We start from the raw sequence: 14,298 nt of genomic DNA on the forward strand, positions 1-14,298 counted from the left end.
CTCCTTCACCCCCCCCCCCTTCATCCCCTGAATCCCAACCCTCACACCAATGCTCACAGAGCAACAACAGCAGCAACCAGCAGACCAGGCTCCAGCAATGGCTTGACTCAAAAAGCACAAAGCTGCTTCTAGGGCCTGGCAAAGAGGCCCAGGCAGGGAGGCTACCTGGGGCACCCAGCACTAGCAGGTGGCTTTTGTGACCCAGGCTTAAAGGACTTGACTGTTGCAGGGGGGATGTCTGAAGCCCAAGATTCCCATTAGGGCTCATTCCAGTTCCTCTGGGGACAGGCTGCTCCCCTGGCAAAGTACAGCAGGTGCTGGCCTGGCCACCTCTGAAAATGATTCAAGATTCAACAGAATCCCAGGCCTGCCCAAAGCCTCCAGCCAAGGCCACATCCGGCAGCTGACTACTGCCTGAGGTCCCAGAACCTGCCAGTTCTAGCCCAGATTCATCTTGCCCACAAGGCCAGACAGAAAGCCAGAGCCTGAGGAGTCCCTTGTGGGCTGGCCCTGAAAACCAAACCTGGGCTCCATCCCACCCCCAGGAAATTGTCCTGAATCCCACCCCCGCAACCTCAGAAGTACTGGGTCTCCTCAGTCTTGCTAGCTCCAACCCCATGTCCCAATTCAGAAGCAGTACAGAGCACACCAACCAAGAGAAAGAGGCCCAAAACAACTGTATTTGTATACCAACTTTGGCTCCCAGCCACCTCACCCAGGAGGATGAGGGTAGCAGAGGCCAGCCCAAAACAGTCAGCCATCCTACCTCTGCCCCAGGCTGAGGCATGGCTCCCTAGGTAGGCAGAGTCAGTCCCCAGATTAACCTCCCCCAGGTTCAGTTTGGCTTCTGTCCTCTTGCTCCCTCCTGCCAGTCTTCAGGCCTCTCCCAGGCCAGGTCAGAGACAGTGAGGCAATGGAGCTTGATACCATCCCCAGGCTGGGTGAGGGGCATGGGTCAGGGCAGGTTTCCGGGCGGGATCCCAAGAGCAATATGCCTGTTTTGGAGTGTTGCCCAAACAGCCAAGGGCAGCAGGACAAGACAAGCAGTCTCGGCAGCTACCAAACCAGTAGGGGCCTTTCAAAGCAGCCTTGTGTACTGGGTGAGCCTTGGCCTCCTTCAGACGGGCAGAGGGCAGCAATCTGAACCCAGGGACAGGAACCACAGAACAGAGCAGCTGGACCAGCACAAGCCAGGCCTCTGAAGGGCCCAGCAATGCTAGGCGAGTGGGGCAGGTAGAAGGACGGGGCTGGCTGGCTTCCTACTGGACTCTGACCCATTTCCCCGATGACGGGCAAGGAGCAAGTTAGAGTGTGGCAGCTCTGGCAAAGCCAACTCTATTGTTCTCTCTGTCAAACACAGTGTAGTAGGAGCCAATGAAGACGTCGCCCAGGATCCAGAGTGGCCCGGCAGGAGGGGGTATGTTCATGCCCATGAAGCCACTCAGGCATATCGTCTTTTCGCCTTGAGACACCTGCAAGGCCAGAATGGTCACATGTGATCACACGGCACTCATCTCACCTAAGGCGTCCTGGGCTCACATGCCACCGCCCACACCCACTCACCTTGAGAATATACTTCTCTGGGGTTAGTTCATATTTTTTGCCTCCTAGTATCAGGTTGATAGTAGGCAGACTGGGCACCTTCTCACAAGGGACCATATACTAAGAGGCACAAGAGGGAACACGGTATCAAAGACATGGCTTCAGGAACCTTCTCTGCCTGCTGATCAGCACACACAGGCCCGTGGCTTACCTCGCCCTGGATGAGAGGCACTGCTCCAATCGCCTTCTGTAGCTCCTTCACCTCGTCCACAGGCCCCACCATAAGAGATGTCCCTGTGTCCACAATAGCCTCACAGCCTCCCTTGCACAGGGTCAGGCCGCTGCCCACCTCCAACCTATGGGGCAAGAGTGTTACCAGTTACCTCAACCTGTCATAGGTGAGTCTGGGGCATAGCTTGTCTAGACTCTGCCCTGGAGACACCTGCCTTTTTTTTCCCCCCTTGGGACTAAACAACTCACACAAGACTCTGAATGGCCAAGGGTTACAAAATAAGAGGACTTAAGAGGCAGAGGAGGGCCCCAAGCTTCCCACGTGGCACCCCTACATAGTACTCCCAGCCCCCATCAACACCCATGACTCACTGGTCCATGTGCACCTGCCAGTAGGCCATGCGGGTGACGTTCAGGTAGTTCATCTCCCCCGTGTAGAACTTGGAGTCAATGCCGCCAAGCATCAGCTCTCCTCCGAGTTGCCCCGTGGGGTCCCTGGGAGGAAGTTAGTGGTCAGTCTCCACCCACTAGTACAGAAGGGGCATCCAAGGGTCAGGGAGCAGAAGAAAGGAGGTTATGTGAGGAAACAAAGGAGGGCTTCGCCAGGAAGGGACCTGGAGATCTGTTGAGGACAGCTGGACCTGTCTGGGTCACTATACTGTATAGAGTGGCAGCTGAGCCTAGACTTGAGTTACTCCACAGTGTAAAGCAGCATCCTTAGCTGGAGTTATTCAATTCTGAGTGCAAGCAGCAAGAAGAATGAGTCCGTATCTTATTCATACAAACAAACCCCTGCCATCTGTCAGCATGCCAGGAGAAACAAACTGATAAATGACAACTGAGATTATCAGATCCTAGATCAAACAGACTCCAGTGTGTCAATCACATCAAATGTGCCGACCCCCTTACCTGGGACTACCCAAGGCTGAAAGGCAGCAGCCCTATTGACAAGCCTGGCCAGGCATACCGTCGTGGCAAAGGACCCTTGGTTCTATCCCCAGGCTGTGGCCTCAAACAGATTCTCCTGCCTCTGAGCTCTGGGTACTTCCAAAGTGATCCTGATGCCTCTGTGTCTGTGATTCATAAGACTTCGTATGTGGTTCCTCACATTCTTCCCTGTGTTTGGTCCTCCACCTTCTATACAGCACCTCTGGGCTCTACAGTCTCTGCAACCCTTTCTTAGCTATTCTGGAACCTGAACATATGGAAAGCACTGCAAGAAGGATAATGTGTGACCTGCTAGTATTTGTATTTCAGATTTGATCCAAGTGGCTGGAGATAGCTCGGAGGTTAAGAGCACTTGCTGCTCTGGCAGAGGACTCAGTTCATTTCCCAGCATCTAAGTCAGGATGATCACAAACACCTGTAACTTTAGCTTCTGAGATTCCGACAACTTCTTCTGGCTTCCGCTGGTGACTGCACTTATGTGCACATCCTCTCATAATAATAATAATAATAGTAATAATAATAATAATAATAATAATGATAATAATAATAATAATAATAATGATAATAGGAATAAAAGAACCTGTGATGCCAACAGCTGGCTATCAAGTAAAATAGGATTACTTGTAATTTGCAACGAATGAAACTTATTCAGCATGTCAATTTATAGTTATTCAATAAATTCTAACACTGAGGAAAACCACAAACATATCCACCTATGTCTCCGACATGATGCATTCACAATGCCCTACCTGGCCAGGGATAATCCTAGAGTAGAGCTAGCCTAGGGCTCAGATCCTAAACAAAATTCCCACTTGCAGTTCTGTTGGCCTGCTGAGCAGCCTGGACCCACAAGTATGGAGAGATCCAGAGAAAAGAGGAGGGTGGAGCCAGTCACCCCAGGGAGGGGCTTCCAGCCCAGTCCTACAGAAGCTGCTAGAAACAGCTGGCCCTTCTCTGCAGGATGCTGCCTGCAGGTGTTCAGGCTCAGCTACTGGTGGCTAAGGGTCAGGCTGGAGCTGAAGGACAGGGATGCTCTCTGCCTGGCAAAACTCAAGACAGGCTTCTAAGAGGAAGCTAGGGACACAGCCCTGAGAAGCTGAGCTGGCCTGAGCCATGGCCACTGCACTTGCTAAGTAGGAATGGCCTACCCCGACACCCACACTCTCGGCTTCTCCTCCAATCCTTCTCTCAACACCCCCCTCCCCCCCCCCCCCCCCCGGTCTCATGGAATGCCCACGATGCCCTCAAGCATAACACAGGAGGTATGGCCTGTAGCTACAATGCTGAATTTAAGTATGAGCTTGTCACCTCCAACCTGAGGGGCCGGGGAATATAAGTGCCACACCTGGCCAGGCATCATCCTGGGGCACAACTGTCCAAAGCTGAGGGAAAGAAAGCTTTCATTTTAGGCGCTGCCATCCTGCCACGCCTACACCTTCCTCTGGTGCAGCTCCGGGCCTTACTCAGTTTTCTTGCTCCAGTCTCCACCCTGCCTGGCTTCAGCTTGTCTCTCTGTCTCTCTGTCTCTCTCTCTCTCTCTCTCTCTCTCTCCTCTCTCCACACACACACACACACAGAGCCTGCCTCTTGCCCTCCTCACCCACGCTCCACCCACATGCCTGGTTACAGAGCCACAGCCCCTCACTCTGCTGGTTTCACACCTGCCTACTCAGCAGCCACACCTGTGGGTCACCAGCCTGGAACCTGGCTGGCAGAGTAAGTGCCCTAGGGCCTAGGCTGTAGCTGCCACATCCCTTTCTACTTGATGGGGATGGGGAGGAGGGAGGGGGCGGAAGTGATCTTTCTCCTAGAAAACAGACTCCAGGGAGGATGGGTGTCTTGAGATCTTAGAACTGAGCCTTGAGACTTACAGACAGGTGGTCTCTGATCACTTGTCTCTAATGCACCATGGGCCTGGGAAAAGACTACCATTGCTAAGTAAAACAGAAGCCTACAGTCTGACCTGGCCTACTTGTCTTTGTTTTCTGAGACAGTGCCTTCTACGTAGTTCTGGCTGTCCTTGAACTCACAGTGATCCTCTTGCTTCGGAATCTCAAGTGCTGGGATTACAGGCATGCGCCACTACCACCCACCCAGCTCAGCTAACTTCAGGGCACCCTCCAGCTCTAGGAAGCAGAGCCCAGGGGTTGATGACCCTGTCCATTCACCAAATGCCCCTGCCTCTAGAGAGCCACTGTGCCCAAGGGACAGAAGCAGACAGGGAAAAGCAAAACCAGATGGTTCTGGGCTGGCACAGGACCGATCACCCACAATCAGGGGCTAGGGAACATGGAGTGGGCATCCGGAAGTTACCCTTGCTGAGGCACGCAGTAAGTCAGCCCAGAAAAGGAAGGTGTGGTTAGCAGCAGCAGCTCAGGGCAGGAGGCCACCCACACCCAACCCACACCCAGGAGCTGAGCCCAGCAAGTGATGAGCCCTTTATCCCAGCTGTCTGTCTTCTCTCAAGTTCCCAAACAAGACTGTTGGACAGGCCTGCAGGAGGCAAGAAACTGATGGGTACTGGAAACTCCTTGCAAGATCTCTCTCCTTTGTGTGTAAGATTTGTACTGTGGGGAGGATCTCTCCTAACAGGAAGGTCCCCAAATCTTTCATGGAGAGATGCTCCCCCACCCCCTACCCCCGCCACCCCTGCAAGGTCACACTCAATGTATAACCCAGGGCTCTCAGTCCTCCCCCAGGTTCCAGAAGCCTGCCCCGGAGTGTGTCACGGATCAGGGCTCATACCCATGTCTCTCCTAGCAACCAGCAGGCCAAACAAGGACCCTATCTGCCCTTACCAGTCCCAGGACCCCAAGAGCCAAGACTCTGAGGCAGACAACCAGCATCTCCTGGCTGAAGCCCCTGGCACATGACCTTCTTGCCAAGGGAAATAACAGTAACTCCTGCCTGCCAGACAAACTCAGGTCTGAGGCCATGGCCAAACCTGCAGCATAGACTCTTAAATCCCATCTGTATCCTCCCCCCTGGAGCCAAGCCCAAGGGAGGGCGAGAGCCACGCCTCTCCGGCTGCACCTGTTCAGGTAGAAGGAGAAGATGTTCTTGTCCACCAGCTTCTGATTCATCAGGTTGTCAAAGACTGGAAGGACATTGTTGACAGAGATACGAGGGTAGGCCATGCCCAAGATGCCATCAAATTTGGCTGCGATGAATGTGATTCCGGGTTCCTTGGTGGCTTCTCCAAAGGTCTGTTTCTCTACCTTGACTGATTGCTTGGCCGTACATGGTACCTGCAGACCAGAACACATGTGTCACAGCTGATACACCCTTTCAGGATGGCCAAAATAGCAGAATGTGGACAAATGGGCTCAATAGAGCCACGTAGCTGAAGACAAGGACACGATGTCAAAGTCCCTCTCTGAGGGACTTATGAGGACTTCGTATTAACCAAGAGATGCCACCTCACCTACATCCTTCCATATCTATTTCCACACGGACAGTGTTATTCTTGCCCTTGGACGTGGGGGCAAGCCACTGAGCCTGCAGCTTGAGCAGCTGGGTAACCCATAGTAACTGTCACCCTGAAGCCCCAATCCTCCTGTTCACCATCAGCCTGCCCCATCACGCTGAGGCTGCAGGTGGAACTAGAGCAGGAAGTGGAAGGGGCTGCTGCTGAGGACGTGTCAGAAGGATGTGATGCGGGCGGTTTAACATCCTGTGCACTGAGGGGCCCTGGAGAAGCATCACAAGGAGCCAACAGCAGAGAGCTGTGATCTCACAGGTACGGGGTGTCAAGGCCCAGACAAAGGTCAGATTAGGAGGAGGAGGAGGAAGAGGAGGAGGAGGAGGAGGAGGCCTGGCTGTTGGAATCTGCAGCTCCCTACAGCATCCTGGCAGGCTTGAGCCCAGCCCAGACACTCTCTCTCCTGGCTCCTTTTACAGCACTTGTTGCAGCACACAGGCAGGACTTCCTAACCCAGCTTAGCCTTGACAAGTATGAGGACCCTTTCTATACTCAGGCCTGGCCCCTTTGGCCAGACCTTCCTCAAGGCCTTAAGACACCATGCTGGCATCTGGGTGGTGACGACGCACACCTATAACCCTAGCACTTGAGAGGCAGAGGCAGGAAGATTTCCGTGAATGTAGGGCCACCCTGGGCTACAGAACCAGTTCCAAGACAGCCAGGGCTACAGAGAAATCCTGTCTTGAAAAACAAACAAACAAAAAGAAAAGAAGGAAGGAAAGAAAAGAAAAAGATACTCTGCTCCCACCTCACCTCAAATATAAGGCAGTCCTCCCCAGCCAGTGTCCCCAACACTAGCAGGCCAGCAGCAGACCTGCCCGTGGCTCGCTGGCCAGGCCAGGCTGTTTAGTCTCCACTAGCCAACACCCCATGGCCCAGCTCTGCCCCTCCCACTCATTTTGCCAACCCTGGGAACTCATGGATGCCCCTCCCATGTCCTTCCCATCTGCCTCCTCACCACCAGGTATGCCGGGGTCTCCTGCCCCAGAGCCTTTGTTCAAGCGGCACCCTAATCTAGCACGTCTGCCCCTGTTCCCTATCACCCAGCACTGCCATGGCCAGCCAAATTCAGCAGCTATCTCAGGTGTCTGAAGTAGGGCTAGGAACACCATGCTCTCTCTCCTCTCAGCTGTAGGCGCTCACAAGATGAATCCATTGCCATGACAGGACCTCTGAGCTCCAGGACAGATCCCCAGGGACTCACCGACACAGTGTCCTGGCTCAGGTACCCGGAGAGGCTGCCTGAGCCGTAGTGGATGTCGAAGGCTGTGCCGTTTTCCACGTAGGTGCTGGACTTGTCGCTGTTGTACTTGTGGTGAAACCCTGCAGGGGATCAGGGCCATTAGTCTGCCGGCTACCACTACAGTCTCTGGCCTCTCTGGGGTGCTGTGGGGTCAGCTGCCCAGGCTACATCTCCAAATTCACCTTTGGCTATGACCACACAATGAGGACTCCCCCCTAAGTCATGGGCTGTTCACCCAAAACCTTGGCCTTGGCCTTACAGGTGGACCCAGCCTCCAGTTTGTTCCACCCTTGGCCAGCAACACTCCCCAGCCTCAATGACAAGGCTGCAGCTGACAAGAGCTGGTAAGTGGGTACCTCAGGGGAGAGCAGAAGAACAAGGGCTGCTGGGTATGTTAAGCAGATGAGGAAATGTTGCCCAGGAGGTGGTCTATATCTGAGGACCCACAAATCTCAAGCCTGACCTGCCTCCCACAGCCTCCTCAACTACATCCCAGAAATGCTGGGCTTCAAAGAGATGGGGCTGGAACCCCATTCCCTAGAGAGAAAGAGAAGTCAACACCAGTTGCTCAGGGACCCCACTCCCAGAGTAAGGCCTCTGTCACCCTGATTGTTCCAAAGGCCACTGAGAATGGCGGGAGAGTGTAAGATAGCAGAGCCAGGGCACCCCAGTACCAGGCATGTTTAATGGATCCCTTGAGTCTCTCCTCTAAATCCTTGGGAGGGGGGGGGGGGGCGCTGGGAGAGAGGGTGACAGGGAGACTCACAGCACGCTACGTTCAGCAGCTTGCAGTGAATCGAGGGGACCCACAGGTTAGAGGAGCCGGTATCAAAGACGACTGTGAAGCACTGTGGGGGGGTCCCGATGCCGATCTCACCGTAGTACTGGGCCTAGGGGAGGAACAATGTTCATCAAGGTGAGAGGAGATACCTGAGAGGGCTTCTAGGTAACTACGCCTAAGAGGCCCAGGCAGAGGCAGGGAGTGCTCCGGCATTCCGGCCTCAGCTACTACATGCACTTTCACCTACGGGACCCTGAATAGGAACAGAAATCCCAAAGAATAGACTCTAGATGGGTAGGCCTGAGACCTAGTACTGAACTCCAAGATTCTGGGCCCCTTTACCTACTGCACTGCAGGGGCGGGAAGAACTGGACCAGTGGAAAGTAAGGCTAGTGGTCAGACAGGCCTGGCCTTCCACAAAGCCTTCACAAACCCTGACATGGATTAGGCTAGCCAGGAAGGCCCCTGTGCTGTTTTTGAGTGTCACACCTGACTCTAAAGGCCTTAACTCCTGCCTGTACCTGTTCTACAGGCCTCAGTCTGGACACTGTCATGTGGAAGAAATGATGAGAGGGGCCACCACGGAGGCAACAGTACTTGCGCCAACTTGGTCACTACTTCATAGCAGGGAAGCCTGGCTTTGTTTTCCCACTTATTCACACAGACAGCAGGGACCACCAGGGCTGCCAATTCCAGTGTCTGGGCAGGCACAAAGGTTCCCAAATCTCTCTGGGGGTGGGGGGGGGGGGGGGGGGGGGGGGGGGGAGCCCAGTTTTAACTACTGGCTATGGCACTTGCCCAGGAAGGCGCCTGAGCCACAGGTGGATACAAGACTCAGGGCGCAATCCCATTTAACTCCAGACAGCGTCACAAAACGCAAGAGAAGTAAGTGGGGAGGGGAAAGGGCATTACTCAGCAAACTGTACTCTGCATGTGTGTGTGCCTGCGCACGTGCAAGTGTCTGGGAACTAACCAGATGGACCCAGGCAGGCAGACTGTCCACTTTCCTCAGCCAGTCACAAGCCTGGGTCTCATGTTTCCTGTCACTGCCATAGCTTGGGTCAGATAAGACAAGAGGGCACTGCCGATTTAGCCCAAGGCTGCACAGTCATCCTGGGTTTATAAGACTTGGGGGAAAAGATGCCAGGCTCTGGCCCAGAACCCTTCACAGAGCTGAGACTAGCTTACCAAGTGGCTTCCAGAATGTTCTCCCTCAGAGCCTGTTTGCCCTTTGAGGAGGGTGGGCTGCTGAGCCAGACCTATAATCCCAACCACTCAAAAGGTCAAGATAGGAGGACTGCAAATTCAAGGCTAGTGTGAGCAATTATCTCAAAATAAAAAGTTAAAAAAAAAAAAAAAAAAAAAAAAAAAAAAATGGAGCTGGGCGTGATGGTGCACACCTTTAATCCCAGCACTTGGGAAACAGAGGCAGGTGGATCGCTGTGAGTTCGAGGCCAGCCTGGTCTACAAAGTGAGTCCAAGACAGCCAAGGCTAACACAGAGAGACCCTGTCTCAAAAAAAGAAAAAAAAAAAAGTGAAAACTGGGGTGGGCGCAGAGCACAGTGGTAAAGCAAATACCTAATGTGCACAGGGTACTAATCAGTTCAATCTCCAGAAAAAGGGGTGAGGGGGGGAGTGGCACTAAAAATAGCAAGGAGGGCCACTGATTTGGGGAAGGTGGCAAAGTGATCCCCTGGGCTAGGGGATCAGCCTAGGCCTGTCCTAGGACATATGCACAGAGAGGCTCCAGCAAGTTACATCTACATGGGTCCAGTAACTGCTCCCCTAACTCAGCCCTGGGACAGGCTCAGGCCAGACTCTGGGTTTGATTCCAGGCCACTCTACACACCACAGGACAGTCCTAAGGCTGAGTGAGACTCAGCAACAGCAGCAGCTAAATTGAAAAAGTCTGTGCTCAACAATTAATGTGGGGTTGGGGAGGGCACAACTGAGGATGTAGCTCAGTGGCCAAGCCCTGGCCCCCCGTGGCCCCCCACATGGGGCCCTAGGCTCAATCCTAGTACCACAAACAGAACAAAGGAAAAACCTCAAGACCCAGGAAGAACCTTCCGTAAGTACCAAGCAAGGCCACCCTGATTCATCCTTCAGCCCGAGCAGTCAAGGCAGGAGGAACAAGGGCTCTAGGATGGCAGGAATGGGGAGCTGTTAAAACAGGGAATGGTTGGTGGCACATGCCTTTAATCCCAGCACTCGGGAGGCAGAGGAAAGCAGATCGCTGTGAGTTCAAGGCCAGCCTGGTCTACAAAGTGAGTCCAGGACAGCCAAGGCTGCACAGAGAAACCCTGTCTCCAAAAACCAAAACAAAAAACAAACAACAACAACAACAAAAACAGAAAAACAACCAAAAAAACAAAAAACAGGGAATAGTGTGGCTGGCTGAACCTGGAAGCCCGCCCCACTGAAAATGTCCGCCCCCCCAGAAGAACTGGCTACCGATCGCAGGGAGCTAGCCCCTCCCACATTCACCCTTCAAAGCAAGCCCCAAAACACAACCCCACTCACATCCAGGTAGTTTTTTAGTATCTCTGGCACTGGCCCCTTCATCTCAGAAGGTGGCTGCTGCGCGGAGTACTTGGTTATGGGACCCTTAAGGATCAGGTTTTCCACAGAGCCGGCCACCTCCGTCATGGTCCGGCGGATGGATGTAAACTTGTGCAGAGGGATTCTGTCAAGACGGGATAGAGGTATGTTAGTGCACAGCTCTGCCTGCTTTCCTCCCACCTCCCACCCCAGGATACTCCAGGCTGGGCCAGGGCATCCCTCTTAGTATAGAATGACCACCAGCCATGCACCTCAGTGCCCCTGGCAAAGATGTCTGTTTAGATAAACTTGTGTATCTCTCCCACCCCCCACCCCCGAGACAGGGTTTCTCTATGTAGCCTTGGCTGTCCTAGACTCACTTTGTAGACCAGGCTGGCCTAAAACTCAGTGATCCACCTGCCTCTGCCTCTCGAATGCTGGGATTAAAGGCATGCACCACCATGCCTGGCTGAACTTGTGTATCTCAAACTGGCCACGACATGAAAAACTCCTGCCCCAAAAGCCATAGGCCCAGTGGCCCACCAGATCAGCTAAGGGCACCCTATCACCACAGACTCCTCAGCTCAGTCACAGAAGGCTCCGGTCTGCCTCACTCCTTCCATCCAAGCACAGGCTAGTGTGCCCACCCCTTCCCCTCACCAACCACACCCAAGTCAGGTGGTTCTCAGTCACTCCAGGGGCAAAACAGCACACAGACTGGTCCCCAGTGCTCTCTGTCAGCCTAATCTAGTCTTTCCTGGGTTAGTGGCTAGTGGGTTCTTTTTAGGGTGTGGCCAGGTACTTGTGCCCAGTGCCCTGGGGAACCCAACCCTATGGGAGGAGGAGGAGGAGGGAGAGGAGGCGGTGGCACAGGTGCACCCAGAGCAAGGTGCACAAGGGGCTCAGGGCTGAACCTCTGAACCTGGCTCTTAAGACACATCGGTTCCCACCTGGACTCTACAAAGAGGTGTCCCCTCCTGCCCCTAAGCTTATAGTGACAGCATCATGCCGGCCTCCCTGGAGGTTCTTCCCCTAACCATCCCGGAACCTTCAACACCAAGTGCTGAGACATGTTCTCCCTAGCCAACCTTGCACCTTTCATAAGACCCAGCACACTCACACCACCACCACAGAAGTCAAGGCCCATGCACGCTTCCTGAAGCCCTGATGCAGGCCACTCAATAGGGGATTCTACCATTAGTTAGCAGAGGAAGGGGTCCCTGTCCTGTCCTCCAGGACACCTCTCTCCTCCCAGTTTGCTCCTCTCTCAAGGAGAGCTGGCTCAAGTCTTTAATCACTTGATGAAACTTCCCTGCCCAGGGATTTGTGGTGTTCAAGGTCACAGCTGACCTTTCCTGGCATGCTGAGGGCATACTCTTGAAAGATAGGATTCTTGCCTAGAAGTCGTGGGCAGGACAGAGCTAGGATTTTGGTCTGAGGGTGAGTGGGGTGGGGGGCACACACCCTGCAGGGGTCTGGAAACATGCCAACAGCCCAAGGTACCAAGGATCTTAAGAGAGTGGTGTTGGTTCTGGTGCCTGGTCCCAGGGATCCTGGGGTTCCCGTCACCATGGCAACACCACCTCTTTCCAGAGAAGGGAAGCCTGAGGGTAGGGCAGGCAAAGGCAGGGCAGGATCAAACCTAGGCCACTCCCTACAATGGCTTCACAGAGGCTACCCACTCCCGGCTTGCAGCCTCCAGGCTGGACTCCTTCCCACCCAGTCCTGGTGCCCAGATGGCTGAGCTAGCTCTGCTCCAGCACCCTAGGGCCTCATCCACCACAGAGTGGGAAAAGACACAGGCCACCACCACAAAGGCCCCATCTAGAACTGAGTCCACAGGCCTGAGGAGGGCCTGGTCCCCAGTGAGGTAGACTTCAGCTCCAAGGCATTTAAACAGGGCCACTTCATACCTCCTCTCCCTGGGACTTGTGCGACTCAGGAGGGAAAATGGAAAGATTCACCACCCAGGACAGCGGGAACATATTTAAGTAAAATTCTGAGCACATGCACCAGTGCACAGCTGTTAAACAGGGTCCCTTAAAAGGAAAAGCCTGCCCAGGTTCTGAGGGACGCAGGCCTACTGCGTCTTCGACTTCCATAGCTGGGCTGGTAGTCAATAGAATCCCACCCATGGAACAGCACTGCTCCTTGGAAGCCCGCCCCCACGACGCGGGGGTAGTTGGAGCCGGACTCACTTTGTGGCCACTCTACTGTCCCCTCCCATCCGACCACAGAAATGGAGGGGACCCAGAAGACCCCTATGTTTTGAGCCTTTCGTCCCATAATCCGCGGGGCCCTGAGGAAGGCCGCACTGAGCGCACGGGTGCATTCTAGCACCTGCCGGAGCACGCAGGACTCCGCGGGGCGCGCCCGCATCACCGGACCCAGACCGGGTCCTCACCTGATAACCGCGGAGGTGGACGCGGCCAAGAGGCCGATGGCGAGCAGCAAGATGCCAGGGGTCTTCATGGTCACGGCGGCCCAGCGAGAGCGAAGCTTAATGCCAGAGGTCGCGCGCTTATAGCCGGAATGACACCGCAGTCCTACGGGGTCAGCTGATCCGCTTGTTTGCAACTCAACAAGTCACGTGAGACAAGGGCGCAGGGCGGGGCGACCTGGGACCGCCTCCAACACTGCTGAGGCGCAGGCGTGCGCTGCTCCAGGCTCGCGCACGGCACTCCGCTCGGGAGCGCGCCGGCCGACTTTTCCCGGGACTAGAGAATTCCGAGTGCCGGTCACGTGGGGAAGGAAGTGCGCCCGGCTCCCTAGCCCGGAAGCATCCTCTGGGGTGAACCTTTCCTTCAGCGCCATCCTTCTCCAACTTGTCTTGTAGAACTGGCTTCCCACTACCAGGAATCGCTGTCTGGGCCCTGACCATCTCCTTGGTACCAGTTTAAACCCAAGCTTTTTTCCTCTCAGCTCTGTTCCTCTTTCAGAATTTCCTAGGAGCTTCTCTGGACACTTGGGCCGGCGTCCTCCATCCTCTTCAAAGGTCTACTGCCTACTCACCTCCCCAGAGCGAGGCCTCTTTTTCTAAAGCCAGAACACCTAGCGTGCAGATCTATAGTGTTTATTGCAGGCCTGGGCCTGGTACCATGCCTTTAAGGAATCTACCTGAGCTTGCAGAGAAGGTGGGGAAAGGGGTGCAATTGCCCTCTGAGTCTTTCTTTGCTAGTTCACAGTAACTCCACAGTGCCCAGCAGATACACCTATAGCACACAGAGTTGCTTCCAAAAAGAGGAGTGGCCCTGGGCCCTCCCTATAAAAGCTAGGCCCTCACGTTGAGGATCACCATAGCATCTTCCCCCACCCCAACCCTCTCCTGTCCATTTGACAGTGAATCCAGCAACAAGGGAAGGGCAGGAAGGGAAACAGGTCAGTCCAGCATCCTCTGTGTAACAACCCTTCCTCCTCATGGAGACATTCATTGCTTAGAGACCGTCCCCAGCCTTGGCCCTGAGGTGAGATAGCCCAGGCCCAGGTGGTTGGAAACTACCCTTTCTGGACTTCCACTTCAGAGCCCCGGA

General features: G+C 54.4%; 1 protein-coding gene across 1 annotated transcript; it reads right to left on the bottom strand.

Annotated features, from left to right (window-relative positions):
* Nucleotides 1–660: 660 nt before the first annotated feature.
* Ctsd (cathepsin D) lies at nt 661–13,343 on the bottom strand. The gene is made up of 9 exons (XM_051145692.1): nt 13,173–13,343; nt 10,751–10,913; nt 8,212–8,335; nt 7,407–7,525; nt 5,755–5,969; nt 2,146–2,268; nt 1,754–1,898; nt 1,564–1,662; nt 661–1,472 (listed from the first exon to the last, which is right to left on the bottom strand). Exons 1-9 carry the CDS (start codon nt 13,238–13,240, stop codon nt 1,305–1,307), a joined length of 1,224 nt encoding a protein of 407 aa, XP_051001649.1. The 5' UTR covers nt 13,241–13,343; the 3' UTR covers nt 661–1,304.
* Nucleotides 13,344–14,298: the final 955 nt, after the last annotated feature.

The sequence above is a fragment of the Acomys russatus genome, chromosome 5 (assembly GCF_903995435.1).
Source record: "Acomys russatus chromosome 5, mAcoRus1.1, whole genome shotgun sequence".
Lineage (NCBI taxonomy): Eukaryota > Metazoa > Chordata > Mammalia > Rodentia > Muridae > Acomys > Acomys russatus.